Source organism: Telmatherina bonti (assembly GCF_933228915.1).
Source record: "Telmatherina bonti genome assembly, chromosome: 10".
Lineage (NCBI taxonomy): Eukaryota > Metazoa > Chordata > Actinopteri > Atheriniformes > Telmatherinidae > Telmatherina > Telmatherina bonti.
In genome coordinates this window covers 35461587-35481768 of record NC_136628.1, presented here as the reverse complement: position 1 = coordinate 35481768, position 20182 = coordinate 35461587, and the positions used below count along the sequence as shown (strand labels likewise).

At 41.7% G+C, this 20182-nt stretch overlaps 1 protein-coding gene across 1 annotated transcript; it reads right to left on the bottom strand.

Annotated features, from left to right (window-relative positions):
* Positions 1-16930: 16930 nt before the first annotated feature.
* LOC306761908 (large ribosomal subunit protein uL22m-like) lies at positions 16931-19675 on the bottom strand. The gene is made up of 3 exons (XM_079248237.1): positions 19603-19675; positions 19399-19468; positions 16931-17151 (listed from the first exon to the last, which is right to left on the bottom strand). Exons 1-3 carry the CDS (start codon positions 19669-19671, stop codon positions 16943-16945), a joined length of 348 nt encoding a protein of 115 aa, XP_079104363.1. The 5' UTR covers positions 19672-19675; the 3' UTR covers positions 16931-16942.
* Positions 19676-20182: the final 507 nt, after the last annotated feature.

The window sequence follows — 20182 nt, the reverse complement described above, 5'->3', positions numbered from 1 at the left end:
GGAGGAGTTTAAATATCTCGGGGTCTTGTTCACGAGTGAGGGAAGGATGGAGCGCGAGATCGACAGACGGATCGGTGCGGCGTCTGCAGTAATGCGGGCTCTGCGCCGGTCTGTCGTGGTGAAGAAGGAGCTGAGCCAGAAGGCGAAGCTCTTGATTTACCAGTCGATCTACGTTCCTACCCTCACCTATGGTCATGAGCTGTGGGTCGTGACCGAAAGAACGAGATCTCGTATACAGACGGCTGAAATGAGTTTCCTCCGCAGGGTGGCCGGGCTCTCCCTTAGAGATAGGGTGTGGAGCTCGGTCATCCGGGAGGGGCTCAGAGTAGAGCCGCTGCTCCTTCGCATCGAGAGGAACCAGTTGAGGTGGCTCGGGCATCTGGTCAGGATGCCTCCTGGACGCCTCCCTGGTGAGGTGTTCCAGGCACGTCCCTCGGGGAGGATACCCCGGGGAAGACCCAGGACACGCTGGAGGGATTACATCTCTCGGCTGGCCTGGGAACGCCTCGGGATCCCCCCCCGCAGAGTTGGCAAATGTGGCTGGGGAGAGGGAAGTCTGGGCTTCCCTGCTTAGGTTGCTGCCCCCGCGACCCGACCCCGGATAAGCGGCAGAAGATGGATGGATGGATGGATGGATGGATCTTTTCCAGACTCCATCCCGGTGTAAACGCTTAGCGAACTGGATGATCACCTGTCGGTTCCTGCCCTCCTCCTTTCTGCCAATCCGATGCACAATATCCACAAAGCTCTCCATACCTTCCGACCACTCTGGAAGAACTTTAATGAGAATCTGACTTACATCCTTTCTAATATCTTCACCCATGTTTTCTTTCATTCCTTTCATCTTCAGGTTCCACCTCCGTCAGTATCGGTCTCGTTCTTTTGCTTTTTCTTTCAGCTCGTCCAGTTCTTTCCTTGTGGCAGAAACCTCCTTTTCCAAGCTGTTCATTTTTGCTTTGCATTCCTGAACTTCAGCTGCGTTAAATTCAATGGATTTGGCCAGACTGGCTATCATCACGGAGTTTTCACACAGTTTACTTCTCATGTCTGCCATCTTAGCGTTTTCTTCCATCTTTGTTCTTTGGGCATATTTATTATTTCGGTTCGGATTTTTGAGGGGGAGTTATTAGATTACATAGTACTTAGTATAATTGTTATTGAAGTATTGTATTCAGTATTATATGGTATTGCTAAATATTTCTCTCCGACATTGGCTAGGATAACTGACAATAGAAGTTTAGTTAATATTAAAATATAAAATTTCATGATGTTGATGGTGTTTCTGACTAATGAGGAAGTGCAATATCTCATTCAGAAATCAGGAAAAAGCATATGAACAAAATTTAAGATTGTCGTAAGAAATCCCTATAATTCCCACTGAAATGCATAAGCACTTCTCCCAAACCATCATTTCTCCCAACAAACTAATTTTGACAAACCTGTCTATCATCATATTTCACAGCACACACATTATCTAAATCATGTTAGAAAATCTAATGAATAACAGAACAACACGTTGAAACACTGAGAAGGCAGAGTGTTACAACACTTAGAGATGACAATCCCTTTTTTAAAGTCTCTTTAAAAAAACTCATCTTTTTATGTTGACTTTTAACTCCAGAGAGCAGGACCACTAGGTCTTAAATGTCTTATTTTGTCTTTGAACTATTTTATTGTCTTTCAACTGTTTTTATTTTTATGTGATTAATGTTGATTTATTTTACCTGTACAACACTTTGGTCACCTCGTGGTATGTGAAAGTGCTCTATGAATAAGGTTTTGATTGATTGATTGAATAGGGGAGGATGATAAATCAGCCTATAGATTTAAGCAATTTGTCCCCCTCACTTCTAAAATGATGGCTACGCCCTTGCTCTGCTGGGTGGCTGGGCTCTCCTTTAGAGATAGGGATATGAAGAGACTTTTTTTTTTTTAAAATATATAAAATCTATACGACTTTAGTTGCCAGAGCATTTTTTTTTAAATTTTATTTTAATTGGAAGACAATCACTGTCTCTGGTGCACAAACAAAATGTTCTTCTATTCTTGAGGAATAAAAGAAGCATCAAGTGACTGAAAAAAAAACTCAGGTTGAGAACATATCCTGAATCACAGATGAGATAGGCAGCTGTGTGACAACAATGCAGTGATTAAGTCTTCTTGACTTTCTGCTGCGCTGTGTTTCACACACAAAGGGAGACATCACATGGATTGCATCATACAGCAGTCTTCTCAAAGTAACTCACTGTGGTGGAATCATGCGAATAGTGTAGTTTTAATATGTTACTCATTTATTAAGTTATATGAAGATATATATTCTGCATAGTTAGAGTAGTTCAGTAAGCTTGCTTTAGTAGATTCATGCATAAAACTAAGTGTTCTGTTCAAGGCCTGTTTCAGCTTTGACTGTTGTTATCTCCAAGCTAACAGTTGTTTTGACCAGTGCTGCCAGGCAAAGGTTGTTTGTGTATGCTTAAAGAACACTGTAGCACTCTGAGCAGGAGCAGAGCTCTCCAGACCTCTCGCCCGCAACATCTGTACATGGCCAATAAATTGAACAGAAAACAGTTGATTGATGAGATTTATTTCTCATCAGATAAATTCCACGACACTCATTCAGCTTCTGTTTCTCCATCTTCAATGAGAAGATGTGCTTCTTCAGACCCGGAAGTGGCAGCTCCTGGGATGATTGACCCAGATGGCAGCAAACCAGGCAGCAGGTGAATCAGGCGTGGAGACAAAGAGCCAATCCCAGCCAGGTATGGAACATGGTGATTTACATGCAGGATGAGAGCAGTAATTAAGTTCATGGAAGACAGTTAAAGTTTGAAGCGTTTCTGATTGAATCCCAAACAGTCACCTACACATAACCTCTTCACTATCTATCTATCTATCTATGACTCAGAGTCTGAAAGACTGAACGGACATTAAATTGATAGGTTGCTATAGTAACAAGTAGTCTAAAAACTCTGATCAGCTGCTTTCTACAGGCTCATCAACATATTTATTAAAACACAAAACCTCTGATCAGAGATGATTTACTCTCACATCAACAACATGAAGCTGCAACAAACTCACCTGATGGAGACTCGGTCAGCTGAAAGATGCAGATGTCTTCAGCGATTCTCTTACAGTTGTTGCTGTCCTGCTGGAGGACGTAATACCTGGATGTCCATGTTCCGTCAGGTGGAGTCGCACGCAGTTCTGCAGGAGAGAACACACAGATCAGAAAAGTTAAAAAGATCAGAGAAGAGAGATTTACTTCCACAGCAGCATTAGTATCATGTAAAACACATTAAATAATAATTCTGTCAGTGGGCAGCAAACAGCAGAAAGTTATTCATGCAGGGTTACAAGAACAAAACATGATTACACACACACACCATTCTGAGATGGTTGATGTTATTCAGCTACATTAACATTGTATTATTTTAAAAAGAGGAGAATTAAAAAGCCTGGAGAAACTTTAAGGGTTAAACTGGTAAGCAGCCAGTACAGTTCACAGCTGGACTAAATATTAACATTATTATTAATAATGATCATAATAATTTTGATCATTTTGAAATTCAATCAGCTGACATATCTGTACCAGAGAGAAGTGAGTCGCCATGTCACGTTGCCGGCGGAGCATTGTAGCGGGCTAAGAGCGTGGCTCAAGGCCTAAAGCGACTCATCATTTCTGCACTCTGAACCGAATAAAGTCTGAGTAAAGTAAAAGAAACGCGACCCTAAAACACTCCTCGTGAACTCAGAGTCTGCACACGTTGCCTCATGCGGCATTGCATTCAAACAAACGTTGTCGAACATCAACTAGCTTAAAAGACTCACCTGGTGTGGACACAAGGCAAACACACGTAAATAGAATGAGTAGAGCAACATAAAATTTTCTTCCCATTGTAATGGTTAAACTGATGCTACTGCTAAGTTTCCTGATATACTCTAAGATTAAAGGATAACGGCACACGCTAGCTCTCTGCACGACCGAATAAGCCGCTCGTTGTATGTGGGCGAATAGGTTTTGAATACGTGTCCCTTCATTAAAACGGAAATGACGTAAGCAGCTTTTCCGTTTCACAGCAGTATCGTGTCTATTTTCACACTAGATGGCAGTCTCATCGCTGTAGCAGGACGAGAGAAGTCACATGAACAAATTTAAGTCTAAACCAGATCATATAAAATAATATAGTCAGCTTCTCTTCACTCAACCCTCCATCTTTAATTTATAACATTTTTACCGAGCAAAGATAATATCTTCACCCATCATGGAAAAATGTTTTTATTGAGCTGCCAGACTATTTGAATTTGCCTTTGGGGATTAAGGAAGTTCTCTTTCTTTCTGTTTTATTTTTTTATTTCTTTTTTATCTTTCTTCCTTCGTATTTTTCTCTTTCTATCTTTCATCTCTTCCTGAAATTATGAAAACAGACATTTGGTAAGAAATGAGCCAACATGAACTGAGGCAGGTTTGATTGTTCATTTTACTTATGAGACAAAGTACTGCCATGATATTTGTCATACATATATATATAAATTATTTTAAAATAATAACATTATTAAATATAATTATACATATTTTCTGCTTCCATTAAGGGGTAGAAATAAAACTTTGTTTAACAGAATTTTAAGCACAGTTTTTACCACAAAGTGAAGCCTTAATTCCTCAGAAACTGTATCATATATGTCATTCTGGGTTCTTATGGGTTAAAAAGCTGAAGATAAAACCTCTTCAATAAATACATAAAGGCACATTATGATCTAATAACCAAAACAACTTACTTCCATTTCCCTCTCTCATCCAAAACATGTTAATGAAATTTGTGACTTTAGTTTGAAAAAGTTCAAAAAGTCTGAACTTTTGCATTAGCTGTGCATGTATGAAGTGTCTTCAATCATATCTTATAAAACACCAAAATAATTGTTACGTCTGCTCCTCTTTTGGTTCGTTCAGCCTCACCTATGTACTGATCACCGGCCCAGACTACAATTCCCAGGATTTCCCTGTGCCAGCCATCATAAACTTCACCTGTGTTGTCCGATCTACATTTACCTGCGTTTGTGTCCAACAACCACCAAGCCTTGTCTGACAATAATCAACTACTTTTCTCTCAAACATCCACCAGTATCCTCTCACAACATCTACAGAGTAAAGACCAGATTTCATGTGATAAATCTACAGGTCAGTCATGATTCCATAATTGTTGGCGGTGTAGTGGTTAGCACTATGGCCTCACAGTGAGAAGGTTGCTGGTTCGATCCTTGGCTGGGGCAACACTTGGATTCTCTCAGGGTACTCTGGCTTCTGCCAATCTATGACATACCATGTTTATTGTCTGCGGCCTATCCTGTCTTTTGCCCAAAGACTACTGGGATGGGCTCCAGCTTCCCCACAACTGCTCGAATGATCAATTATGAATCATTGAATGATTCCAAAACCATACAGCTTCTCTTCCAGAATCCTCCAATCAGGATGAAAACGCCGGTGGTTGGGAAGTGCAAAAAGAAAAAAAAAAACAAACTCGTTGATAAAAATAAATTTCAATTTCTAAAACCAAGTTTAAATTTGAAAAAACAAATTTTTGCGTGAAGCTGCCTTTTGTTCACTTGTTTCGGGATTTGTAAGTGTTCTGCCAATTGTAGATCGTCTCGGCTCTTTTGAAAGAGTTTCCTGAAATATACATTTGTTTCCTCAAATAGGAATTTGTTTTCTTAATTTTACTTTGTTTTCTAAAATGTATATTTGTTCCCTAAAAAGAGAATTTGTTTTTTTAATTTAAATTAGTTATTTAAAATTTAAACTTGGTTTTTTAAATTGAAATTAGGTTTTTTTTTTTTTTATATATTGTGAATGTGATTTTGTTTATGAATTTTGAAATGCATTTTCTTTTTTACATTTTAATTTATTTTTGCACTTCCTAGCTTCCATATAAAACAGACGCTTGGCAAAAAAAAGAGGGCGTGAAGCCAGGCTGGTTTAATCATACATTTTACATATAAGACTGTTTTACATAAAAGCAAGATAACTTTTAGCACGTTATGTCATCACCCTAACTTTAACCTGCTTCCATCTATCAGCCACATGTTGGTTAAATTAAAGGAATTACCTTTTTTACTTATGTTTGAAAAAGTTCAGAGATGCCATGAACATCTTGAATCCCAATGGAGTCCATCTTTACTGATCTGGTTCCTGTTTTAAATTACATCCAGCAACATCTCTTGTAGAATGGTCTTGATCAAAGGTCAGTGGTCAAAAATCCTGGAAGTAGGCAGAATCAGCAGTCCACATTTGATTTTCCAGCATTTGTCCATGGTTTGATCCAGAAAACTCACAAATATCACCTTTTTCCCTCTCATACAGCTCCCAAAACTGACTACCTATGTACATAATTACAATCTCACCAGGGGCCTCATTCATACAACTGCATAGCACCAATAACTACAGATGGTGTACATGCAGAATGCAGTGCAAAAAACTTCTCTATTTATAAAGCAGTGTACATGCACCTCCCACGTTTCGCTTTGAATATGTCATGCCCACATGTTGGCTAAAAGCTCAGGTGACGCCCCGAATAAATATTCTCATTTCCATGAAGGTTCAGCAGAGAAAGAAGCAAAAAAAAAAAAAAAAAAAAAAAAGTGTGTGTGTGTGTGTGGGGGGGGGGGGGGGGGGGGGGGGGGTTCCTGCAATTTGAGGAAGAAATTCTAATAGATAATGTTGTAAAATGTAAAGATATTTGATCTGGTGGACACGGGATGGACATCACCACCACCAGAAAGGCAGAGGAGGTCAGCGGGGGACAGATGCTGTCAGTGTCTCAGACCACAGGACTTTTCCAGGAAGTAAAAATAAAGTGATGAGACACTAAAATGTAGGCAGAGAGCGCATCTTCGTCCACAGGAGGAGGATGTTTACCAGGGAGGAAGGAGGTGCTGCTGCCTACTCCCACAGATAAGAAGCAGGCAGGGAAAATGAACAAGTCCAGAGATTCGCCAGAGACCCGCATGATGCTGCAGCTGGTTCATCCCTTTGGTTCAGATTATAAAATGAAAGTACAGAAAGTACATAAATGAGACGCCTCATCACGTTATAACTTGACTCCAACTTTTTTTATTAGGATGACAGCTCTACACTTCCGTAGTCTCCGACTCCAGTTTATTTGTTAAAATACGGGTGTTCCTGTGTGTCCCTGCTGGGTTGCATGGACACACAGGAACACCAGTGTGGTATCGTGGAGATTATTGGGTATATTTAGTTATAGTTATGTGTATTATACGCTACACCAGTAGAGGGCGACCTTGCCTTTATGTTATGTTGTGTAAGCCATGTTATGCAGAAGAACGGCACGAATAAGAGATGCAGCATGGAGAAGAACCGTGTGTGTAACATGTGCGTAAGAAAAGAATAAAAGGAGCTAAGAATTTGAGAGGTGTTGCACCTTTATTTCGGCCACGATGCAACATCTTTTTGGCAACGAGGACAAACAGGATGGCACAGTAAGGACGTGGCTGTCGGGCTAAAGACTTTATAAGGGGGGAGAGCGCCGTAAGTTACAGAAAAGATGGCGACCATCGGCACTCTAGCAGCGTTTGATGCTAAAAATCAAAGCTGGGAAGAATACTGTGAAATAATGGATCAGTTTTTTGAGGCCAATGAGATTGATAACGGGGATAAGCAGAGAGCTATACTCCTCAGTGTAGTCGGCGCATCTACATACAGTTTAATACGGAATCTCCTCAGCCCGAGTAAACCAAAAGAGAAGACTTACACAGAGCTGGTATCGTTGCTGAAAAACCACTTCGACCCAAAGCCAAGTGAAATCGTCCAGAGGTACAAGTTTGATTCCCGCAGTCGTAAGCCAAATGAATCAGTCGTGGATTATGTAGCAGAACTGCGCAGGCTTGCACAGGACTGTAATTATGCCAACACATTGGAGCAAAAGTTGAGAGATAGGATCGTATGTGGAATTAATGACGACCGTATCCAAAGACGACTCCTAGCAGAAGCAGATTTAACATGTGAAAAAGCCTTGTCCATTGCAGTAGCTGCTGAAACCGCCAATAAAAATGCACATGACCTCCAAAATCCAAGAGCAACTGTGAAGTGCTTCAAGATAAACAAAGGCACGCATCAGGGAGGCGCGTTCAAGAGCAGCAGTGTTCCAGAGTGTTACCGGTGCAAAGGACAACACAAGGCATCAGAATGTAAGTTCAAACAAGAGAAATGTCATGCATGCGGAAAAGTGGGCCATATTGCCAAAGCTTGTCGAAACAAAACCAAGCAAAAAGGAAATGCTAAACCTGGTGTTAAAAAGGAGCAAGCTCGTTCAGGCTATCATTCACATAATGTTAAAGAAAGGCAAGAGGAAAGCAACTCGGATAGTTCTGATGAAGATCCTTTCACATTACAAAGAATGAAGTTCCAGCTAGGGCGCATGAGTGAAATGCCCCTAAGAAAAGTTGAGCCATACACTGAGAGTATGAAACTAAATGGCAAAAGAGTGACTTTTGAGATTGATACCGGCTGCAGTCTCACCGTGATGAGTGAAAAGACATTTAAAACAATGTGGAAATCAAGCAAAACCCCCAACATTAAACCAGTGAGAATCAAGTTGGAGACTTATACAGGGCATCCAGTGACAGTTGTGGGAGCAGCTCAAGTCCAGGTCAAGTACCATAAGCAAAGAGTCAAACTGCCCCTAGTGGTCGTAAAAGGCGATGGACCTACTTTGCTAGGCCGGGGCTGGCTGGAGGACATTCAACTGGACTGGACAGAAATAAAAGCCAGAGACAAAGCTCGTCAAGTACATAGTATTCACTCTGAGAGAGATACTAAAGAGGCAAATGTGACTTTACAGGAAGTGCTATGCAAACATGAAGAAGTTTTCAAGGAGGAGCTGGGCACGTTGAAAGGCACCAAAGCTACCATCCACGTGAAAGAAAACGCAGTTCCACGCTTCTTCCGCCCCAGATCAATTCCTTATGCTATGAGAGCTAAAGTGGATGAGGAAATTGACAGACTTTTAGAAGAGGACATTATCACCCCTGTGAAATATTCAGAATGGGCAGCTCCGGTAGTACCCATCCTGAAACCAGTGGGCACAGTCAGATTGTGTGGAGATTACAAACTAACAGTAAATACAGTGTCCTCACTCGAGCAATATCCAATACCCAGAGTAGATGACTTGTTCAATGCACTTGCTAAAGGAAAGCAGTTTTCCAAGTTAGACATGAGTCATGCTTATCAACAAATACTCATGGATGAAGAGTCCAAGAAATACCTCACAGTGAACACGCACAGAGGATTATTCACCTACAACAGACTACCGTTCGGTGTGGCCTCCGCTCCGGCCATATTTCAAAGGACGATGGAGAGTCTTTTAAGTGGAATTCCTCTGGTCGCAGTGTATTTGGATGACATTTTGGTCAGCGGAGTGAACAAAGCTGATCACATCAGAAACTTGGACATTGTGCTTAAAAGACTGAAAGAGGCTGGACTACGTCTCAGAAGAAACAAGTGTACCTTTCTTCAGGATGAAGTGGAGTACTTAGGGTACAGAGTAGATGCACAAGGATTACACCCAGTGCAGGAAAAGGTCAAAGCGATCCAGGAGGCCCCTGCCCCAACGAATGTTACAGAGCTCAAGTCGTTCTTGGGACTGTTAAACTATTACAACAAGTTCCTGCCGAACCTTGCAACTAAGTTGGCACCATTGCATGAACTGTTGAGACAGGATGTTCAATGGAAATGGACCAAAGAGCGAGATGAGGTCTTCCAAAACGCAAAAGACATGCTAAACACATCAGATGTTTTGGTACATTACTCAGCGGACAGAGAGCTGGTTTTGTCATGTGATGCTTCGCCTTATGGAGTAGGTGCAGTATTATCACACGTCATGGAAGATGGAAGTGAGAGACCAATTGGGTTTGTTTCCCGTACTTTACAACCTGCAGAGACAAGATACTCACAGTTGGATAAAGAAGGGCTCGCAATCATATTTGGGATTGAAAAATTCCACAAATATTTGTACGGACGAAACTTTGTGATTTATACAGATCACAAGCCGCTGATTTATCTGTTTAACGAAAAGAAGCCAATTCCCCAAATGGGATCGCCAAGAGTGCAAAGGTGGGCTGTGAAACTCAGCGCATACAAGTACAACATAGTCTACAAACCAGGCAAACATCACGCAAATGCAGACGCATTGAGCAGATTGCCAGTCCCGGTCAAACTAAGAAAGGAGGAGAGGACTGAGCAAGTTCTAATGATGGACATTTTGGATGAGACATTGATACAAGCGAGTCAAATAAAGCAGTGGACCGCTAAAGACACTGTTTTATCACAAGTACATGAATACATCCTCAAAGGGTGGCCTGCAGATTATGATCCAAACCTCAAAGCTTTCCACCAGAGAAAAATGGAGCTAAGTGTAAGAGATGGCTGTGTTCTCTGGGGAGCTCGAGTTGTAATCCCTACAAAAGGAAGAGAAAGGATGCTCAAACTATTGCATCAAACTCACACAGGAATGACTAAAATGAAAGGACTGGCCAGATCGTACATGTGGTGGCCAGGAATGGATCAAGATGTAGAAAGAACTGTTCAGGCATGTCATGAGTGTCAGGCGCATCAAAAAGCACCTGCCCCTGCACCACTGCACCCGTGGGAATGGCCTGAGTCACCATGGTCAAGAATTCATGTGGACTACGCTGGACCATTCCTTGGAGAAATGTTTCTCGTGATTGTGGATGCTCATTCAAAGTGGCTGGACGTGTATCCAACAAACTCTTGCACCTCCCAAGTCACTATTGAAAAACTCAGACAAAGCTTCAGTATTTTTGGAATACCAAAAATGCTTGTGTCCGATAATGGGACTTGCTTCTCAAGTGCAGAGTTTGAAGTGTTCATGAAGCAAAATGGCATTAACCATGTGAGATCCGCCCCGTTTCACCCATCATCAAATGGACTAGCGGAGAGAGCTGTTCAAACCTTTAAAGAGGGGATGAAAAAGATGAAAGATGGGACAATCCAAACAAGATTGTCAAGATTCTTATTTAGCTACAGGATCACACCTCATGCAACGACAGGCTTGTCACCTGCAGAACTCATGATGTCACGCAGACTGAGGTCAGCGCTGGATTTGGTTGTTCCGGACGTAAAAACCAAAGTGCAACAAAAACAACTGAAACAGAAAGTGAATCATGACACACACAGCAAAGAAAGAGGATTTACATCTGGAGATTATGTACTCATCAGGAACTATTCTTATGGACCAAAATGGATTCCTGGTGTTATCCAAGACTGTTCAGGACCTCTTTCTTACACTGTTAATGTTGGTACTGGTCAAGTTGTGAAAAGGCATGTTGATCAGGTCAGAGCTAGATTACCTGATCCCGAGCTAAAGGTTGAGAAAGAGAGGGCGTTGTTTCCAGACACTACGTCTAATGTTACTTTACCTGAAATGTACAAACCGCTAATGTTGGAACAACAGAGTTCTAGTTTAGAGGTAGAGCCAGGGATACCCCCTGCTTCGACTATTCAGGCAGAGAAAGTGTTACCCCCAGAGCCAGAGTTAAGACGTTCTCAGAGAGAGAGACGTGCTCCTGGGCACCTTAAGGATTTTGTTTATTAGAATGTTATTCATCATTCTTATTGCTTAGTCTTGAGCTAAGTCATTTTGTGTTTGTATTATACATGAATGCTATTCTTGTTAAGAGTATGTGTTTTATGTAGCCCGGACAGGTTTTTGCTTAAAGGTGGGGGAGATGTGGTATCGTGGAGATTATTGGGTATATTTAGTTATAGTTATGTGTATTATACGCTACACCAGTAGAGGGCGACCTTGCCTTTATGTTATGTTGTGTAAGCCATGTTATGCAGAAGAACGGCACGAATAAGAGATGCAGCATGGAGAAGAACCGTGTGTGTAACATGTGCGTAAGAAAAGAATAAAAGGAGCTAAGAATTTGAGAGGTGTTGCACCTTTATTTCGGCCACGATGCAACAACCAGTATTTTAAGTTCGCCAGTGATTCCACTTTGTGCTCCCCAGCAGGCATGTCTTCGCAGAGGGACATAACTGCCATCAAGGAGGAGGTGCAGGAGATGGAGAGAAATAAACACCACCCTGACAGAAATTACACTAAAAGATAAACTTGTGAATAAATCAGAATTGTCCCTCTGATGTGTTGCATCACTTCTAGACGTAAAGCAGCAGCGTTTGGTTCCAACATGATGGTTGGAGGTCGGGGACAACAGCGCTGGTCGCAGCTGAACGGGACACGTTCCCATTTAGTAGCATGTTATGTAGCGTCTCCACTATCTGCACACATCTGCAGCTGTACAACAGGTTTCCTCCTGGGCATGGAGGCACCTCCACCTGCCTCCATCTGCCACCTGGCTGTGGCGGACATAGTTCTGTTCCTCTGCACTCTGGGTTGGGAAAAGGAGTGATCAGCCCCGTCTGTCAGTCACTTCTTCCCTTTGGAAGGTGTCGGCTTAACTCCAGAGTCTCAGTGTTCACCAGCAGGGCCAGATAAGCCACTGTGCGCCTTTACGCATTGGGGAGCATTTTAAATCCAACTACTTTGTGTTCAGTACATCTGCAGATGGGGGGGGGGGGACCCTGATCATAGTGCAGTGGCAACGTAACTTTCACATAACAGAAGCTGTCCTGGCTACTCTTGCAGGACGTGAGGTTTCTGACTCGTGACACAAACGGATACAAAAATGATCTGTTTATTTTACAAGCAATGAAAAAGAAAAACTTACATGTTGCGTCCACAAAACTACAGCAACTACTTTAACAAAGTATAAACAAAAATATTTCCTTTATGTATGGTCAGAAAAACTGTAGCTCCTCGTCCATTTACAAAACCACTGAACATGCGAACTGCAGCCTCTTCATGGTCCTTATGCAGGACGTTAAAAGGAGCCTAAAATAGTCAATTTACAAGAACATTCATTCATTTTCTGAACCGCTTATTCCAATTCCGGGTCGCGGGGAAGCTGGAGCCTATCCCAGCTGGCTTCGGGCGACAGGCAGGGTACACCCTGGACAGCTCACCAGTCCATCGCAGTTTACAAGAACATATAGAGACAAAATATTAAAACAACACAAAACCTTGCCAAATGTTCCATAGCAGGATAAATGCATTACTTATAATAAAAATGGTTCCATTTTAATGTTATGTACAAAAACATACTAAATAAGCATAACTTTCACATGGCTCTAATACAGCTTCATGATGGGTGATTTTTATTGGCCACCACGTCATTTCAAGTCTTCATTTATATAGCAGCTTCTGTACGACTTAACTGTGTGAAATGGCTTTTAATTTTTTCACATTTTTCTGGTTGACGTTTTACGTGGTGGAGTAACAATAACAATACTCATTTTCTTATCCTAAAAGTTGACTAGAATTGGTGTAGGACAGACAGTGGCGTGCAACAGCTTTATGAATGAGGACCCGGAGGGGAATTGCTGGGTTGGACACGGCCCCAACACCTGTCCTGTCCTGTAAGGAAGCAGGTCCAAACAAAACACCTTGTTAAATATTAATATAACTACTGTAAAACAACAACAGCATAAACAACCCAGAGGAGTGAGTGTAGCAGGATCAGATGGCAACAGAAATGGCAAAGTTAAAGGAACAGATATGAAATAAAGATAAATGTGAGGGATAATTTGGAAACAGACTTTAAACAGTCACACACGTCATATGTATTTAGCTGCTTAGTACAGAACAAGCCTAACCTGAAATTCAAGTCCAGGATGGAACATACAGTTTTAATAATCAAATACTTGTTGAAACACCTCCCTAACCGTCATCACAAACTGCCAGTTCTGGATTATAAAGGACAGTTCCTGCTTTAGAAAATAAAACAAAACATGTATTTACCTTTGAAAATGAGCTCTCAGTCCTAGTTCCCTGTCCTCACTTGTTTTCCTGACTTTTCCTTTTTAGACCACAAACAAGCAGCATTTCTGTGTCTCTTCTCATCAGCATTTCTTTAACACACTCATGCAGTCATCTTCGTCACATCCTAACACACACAAATGAATCATCCACATTAATAGCCTTGTGACATGAAGTATGTGCTCAGTCACTTACTATGATACTTCATGAATACTTATGTTTAACCCATCCCTGTGGGCTCCCAGTTATGGAACCACCAGTTTAACATGGTTCAGACTGGCTACAGAAGATCAGACTGTGTGTTGAAGTCTAAGCAGCACAGAAAATGAAGTCTTTTAGTAAATTAATAGAGTAGGCCTACTTTAAACCCCAACAAAAGCTGTTTTGAACCCTTTAAAACAACCCTTCTCACCTGTGAAGCGACTTTACACAAAACTCAGCCAACAGTTACAGATTGATTGAAACAATGATGGTGTTGATGATGGTCTTGCTAGTCTGGTCATCAGGAGGTCAGGAACACAAAAACAGATGTGCCAAAAACAGGGGTGGAATGATAAGAGCCCAAAACAAATGTTTACCAGGAGCTTGGGTGAATAGGAAGCCCCAGAGTGATCATCCAGACCAGGGAAAACAATCTCCACAACCCAAATACTCAGGTTCCAAAGGTAGTCCAGGGTCATACACAAGACTCAGGAGAGGGAAGGGATCCAAAGAGCAGAGACTAAAGGCAGGGTCAGGCAACAGGAGGTCAATTCTCATACCAGAAGCAGAGGCGGTAGTTGGGGACAGGCAGGGTCAAAACCAGGTGATCTTCTAGAAACGCAGATCTCGCACTGAGCAGGTGTTTAAATAATGAGCAGCACAAGTGAAGATAATCTGCCATCAGGCTGACGAAGATTGCAGCTCATTAAAGGGCAGAGCAGAAATTTTGACAGTATCAGGTTGTGTCCTGATCTGAAACTTCAACCACAGTAGAAAACCTGCTGAAGGAGTCAATCTGCAGATTATGTCTGATCTGGTTGTTTAAAATCTACTGAAGCAGAATGATCTCTTTAACTGTAGGAGGAGGAAGAGGATGATGAGGATCCAGAGACACAGACAGTACATTTCTACCATCACACACCTCTGATGTGATGTTTTCAGACAAGTCCTCAATGTTCTGTGTTCCCAATGTCATAAAGAAAAGGCCCATTAACAGAATGAGGTTTTCATAAAGTATAATAGTAAACCACAAGTTCCCATATGTGGAGTTATCTGTCGGCTTTGGCTTCTTTTCTAAAACAACCAATCATAAAAGCCTAATTCAAACTGTTTCTCCAACCTTAACCCCAAAGACATTACATTAGACTTTATTGTCAGTAAACTGTCGTATGTCATGCATGGACCCGTCTAGTTTCGCCCATAGCCTGCAGGTATCGCCCGGTTTCGCCACGTTCTACAGTACGCATACGCAGTAGAACACCAGTGTTCTATAAGTTTGGTATACCCATCAGAATAACATACCTTTGCTGAAATTGCATGTGTACCACCGATTGCTGCGGTCAAACTAAGCGCATGAAACATGACATTATCCTAACTCTACAGCTTTCTAAAATGCCTTTAGGGTTAGGACTGGCAATACGGCTTGGGTCAGGCTTTATTTGTAGACTGTTTTGGTAACGAAGCTCAAACCAACATAAAAACCTATAAATATGGAGTGCAGTGTGCCATTCTGACAAGGTATTCGAAACCAACAGAACACCGGAGTCATCAGAGTAACTGCAAAACGGTTCTGTTTGATACGTAGATCAGTTCTGAAAAAGTGCCTTTATATAAATAATTATGTATAACTTCAGCTTCTAAATCTGTGGAGTGGCGTTTCTACAGACAACCCATGTCTGACAGCTGCTTCAGGTGGGAGAAGACAACCTGCCAGAGGAGGATGTTGACTTATCTCGCTTCCTGGAACGGAAACAAGTTTTACCGAGTCGGGGTTTAACATACTCAGAGTTTTAATATAACCTGCTTTCTGGAACAGGTTCCTCTGTTTATTTTCTTCCACAGTAAGGCAATAAGAACTCCGGGTCACAAGTTGGGAAATGAAAACGAAAGTGTTTTTTTTTTCTAGTTAAGTCGTGTTTACATACTCATTTCCTCAGATGCTGCGCATGCTCAGTCAGCCCCTCCCACACAGTCTCATAACTTAACCTGATAGTGACATAACCAAATAGAAAAGGATATATATATCTATATATATATATAGATATATATATATATCAATTTCCTTATTTATTCTTTTACTATATATAACATATACAGACATTGAACAGATAACAGTTCTATTTTTATTTTCTATTATTATTTACAATTTTAACAAATATTTATGTATAAATAAATGTCTATCGACTGCAAACAGGTATATAAAGGGTTGTTTCTGACCGACTGCGGGAGCTGACAAAAAGCACAAAAACAAAGGAACCTGAAACAACAACAAAAAGTATGAAAAAAGAAGAAGAAAAAAAACCCTGTTTGCGATTAAGCTCCTGAGTTTCACAGCCTCATAACATCCTGAAAAGAGTTTTTATTTTGGGGTTTGGTTTCTTTGACCAGTCATGTCTGATTCACAGAAAGTTTAAAAGTTTAAGTTATTAAGCATTTTTACAGCATTTACAAAAAAAAAAAAAAAAAAAAAAAAAATCTAATCTAACTTTTCTTTAAGGAGCCATGTTGTTTTTTTGTTCTTGTTTTTCTTGCAAGATTGATCAGTAGCCTAGAAAACAGTCATGGATCTATGTAGTTGTCCACCAAAACATGTTTAAATTATGAAATGTTGCTTTTAGGGGCAAATATTGTGAAATGAAAATGCAATTATTTAAGATTTTGCAACTTCTAAATGAATTGATAGAAATTTTTTACCTTTTTTTTGGATCAATTCATAAATTAAAACATTTCAACAAACTTTAGTATAAAATCTCACCCATTCCATTGTTATTGTTTTTATTTACAGATATCAAAAGATACACACACAGAATATTGGGGTTTATCTGAGTGATCTACAGGCTGTGGATGATGGTTCGGTTCTTCAGGTCCTGGACGTACTCTTTGGCCTGGTCGAAGCTCGTCTTCGGCTCCGTTTTGGGCGGCGATCCTTCCACCAGTTTGACAAAATAGTGACAGTAAACCTTGTCCATGATGCCAAACATGCCCCTGCCATGGTAACGGATCCGTTTCAGGTACTTCCCTTTCCCGGAGAAGGACTCAGCTGCAGGAGCAGAAACATCAGGAAGCGGGGTGATGGAAACAGGATAAAGGACAGAAAACAGCTCATTTCATTCACAGAGATGCTGTTCAACAACAACAGGTTGAAATTAGAAGACAGAGTTCAGGTTTATCAGCACAGTGACACCTCCACATGAATTATTCTGTCCAGCATCTGACATCAGATGCTTCTGCGTCTGCAGCAGACTGCACGTCTCCGTGTCTAAATAAAGATCATTTCACCATGTTTAATTCTATTCTATTCTACAGTCATTTAGCAGACACTTTTATCCAAAGCGACTTACATATGAGTGAGAACAACACAAGCATGAAATAAAACAGTAGAGGGCATAGTAGGAAGATGCTGGTGGACTGTCCACTTGGATGTAGATCCTTGCATGAAGTGCTACAGGCTTTTTTTTTGTTTTGTTTTTTGTTATTCTGTTTTTGTGTTTTTTTTGTTTACTCCCTTCCCACCATATAATGTCACCTATGTTACAATACAGAGAATTAATATCAAAGTTTGTTGCAAAGAACTGGGCTCAGTTCTTCAACTTTCCAATAAATACAGCTAGAGTTTGGGAGATCATTCCACCATCGTGGCACAACAGAGGAAAAGAGTCTGGCTGGTGATTTAGTCCTACGTTGTGGTGGTAACACGAGGCGTCTTTCACTGGTGGAACGTAGCTGTGGAGAGGGAGTGTAGGTCTGGATTAGGGAGTGAAGGTAGACGGGAGCCGTTTGAGTTATTGTTTTGTAAGCCAGAAGCAAGGCTTTGAATTTGATGCATGCTGCAACTAGAAGCCAGTGAAGAGCGATTAGCAGCAGAGTGACATGAGCTTGTTTGGGTTGGTTGAAAACCAGACGCGCTGTGGCATTCTGGATCATCTGCAGAGGTTTAACAGAGCATGCAGGCAGACCTGCCAGTAGGGAGTTGCAGTAATCGATGCATGAGATGACCAGAGCCTGAACCAACAGCTGAGTCGTATGTTCTGTCTTCGGTCTGATTCTCTTGATGTTGTAGAGAGCATATTGACAGGTACGGGAAACCGAGGCAATATGGACCTTAAAGGTCAGCTGGTCATCCAACATGACCCCAAGATTCCGGGCAGCAGGCGTAGGAACAAGTGTGCCAGAGTCAAGCTTCACACTTAATTGCGGATATAAGGAAGGATTGGCTGGACAGACAATGAGCTCTGTCTTGGACAGATTGAGTTGAAGGTGGCGAGCCTTCATCCATGCCGAGATATCAGCAAGGCAGGCTGATATTCTCATTGAGACGGTTGTGTCATCCGGAGGAAAGGAGAGGAAAAGCTGAGTGTCATCAGCGTAACAGTGGTAGGAGAAGCCGTGAGAACTTATGACTGAACCAAGTGAGGAGGTGTATAGTGAGAAGAGAAGAGGGCCGAGCACCGACTCTTGAGGCACCCCTGTTTTCAACTCATGTGAACTGGACACGTCTCCTCGCCAGGATACCCTGAATGATCTTCCTGAGAGGTAGGACAAGAACCAGGAGAGGACCAATCCAGAGATGCCAAGCCCAGAGAGTGTGGAGAGGAGAATCTGATGGTTCAGTGTCAAAAGCAGCAGACAGGTCCAGCAAGACCAGGACTGAGGATTGACCAGTGGATCAGGACCAGGAATGAGGATTGACCAGTGGATCTGGCAAGCCGGAGGGAATCGGTAACAGACAGGAGGGCAGTTTCAGTGGAATGGCCTTGCCTAAAGCCAGACTGATATGGATCAAAAAGGTTTTCATCATGGAGGAACTGCGAGATTTGGCTGAAGACTGCACGCTCTAGTAGTTTAGATAAGAAAGGCACCAACGAGACCGGCCGGTAGTTTTCAACCTGGGCTGGGTCGAGTGTGGGTTTCTTCAGCAGCGGGGTGACCCGAGCTTGCTTGAAGACAGAGGGAAAGACCCCAGATTCAAGAGAGGAGTTGATAATATGAGTTCCTGCAGTTTTGATTGTAGGAGAAATGCTCTGCAGGATGTCGGTAGGGACCGGATCAAGTGCACAGGTAGTGGGTTTAGAGTTTTGTAGACGCTTTAGGACTTTAGTCTCATTCAGAGTGCGGAAGGAGCAAAATGAAGCACCACTAGCTGGATGTGGTGGAATGAGCTGGTCAGGCTCAGAGAACTGATTACTGATGGTAGCAACCTTTTCGGTAAAAAGGATGCAAACATTTCTGCGGTCAGCATGGCTGTTTAAGTCTGAAAGCTGATCTAACTGGACGTTCTGACACTCACCTACATACAGGTTAGATTTATACTCCACGTTGTGATTCCTCACTGCCATATCCTGAGCTTCTAGAAGAACCTGAAACAAAATCAGAAGGTTAAACAGTCAGACGTGGCTGAAACAGGATGTTACAGAGAAGCATGAAGAGAAATGATTAAATTAGTGAGAGATTTTATCCAACACTGATACGTCGGGTTAACATGCAGACAAACCTCCTTCATCACTTTCGCCCCCTTCTTGTCGTTAAAATCCAGCTGTGCGATGGCCTCGTCGATGCTCATCCCCCGGATCTGCAAGGTAAAACACCACCAGACGGCTGTTTTTCCACAGAGAGAAGGAAGAGACTGACTGCATCATCATACCTGTGTTGTTCTGTCAGAGAAAAATAAATCGTCTCCTCTTTCAGCTCTAAAGTTAAACGGATCAAAACATCTATTAGTGCTGCACGACACCGGAAAAAACTGACAATGACTCTTTTCTTGTTGATAATGAAGCTGGACTGATCTTCCGTTGTTTCCTGACTGTTGGAGTCAAATTCATTATTTCATATATTATAATTTAATGTAAAGGAAAGATAAAAATATCCAAAAGGATTTTGAGCTCTGAAAGTTTATATTCGCTAAAATGCATAATTTTACGTTTCTTAAGTTATCATGCATCACTGGGAAGTTGCTGATTTGTCAGATTGAAGCCAGAGACGTAGAAGCAACATAGTTTTTTGACCGTGTCATCCTGTTTTGTTCTTATTAAAAACTAAAATAAAAGAACTGGTCGACTCGCGTTTCAAATACA

Bases quoted from the DNA above. Each gene is read 5' to 3' on its own strand.
- LOC306761908 (XM_079248237.1), bottom strand. From the start codon at position 19,671: ATGAGCATCGACGAGGCCATCGCACAGCTGGATTTTAACGACAAGAAG. The intron at 19,469-19,602 runs GTTTGTCTGCAT...ATTTTGTTTCAG, and splicing joins GGGCGAAAGTGATGAAGGAG to GTTCTTCTAGAAGCTCAGGA. The intron at 17,152-19,398 runs GTGAGTGTCAGA...CTGCTCCTGCAG, and splicing joins TAAATCTAACCTGTATGTAG to CTGAGTCCTTCTCCGGGAAA.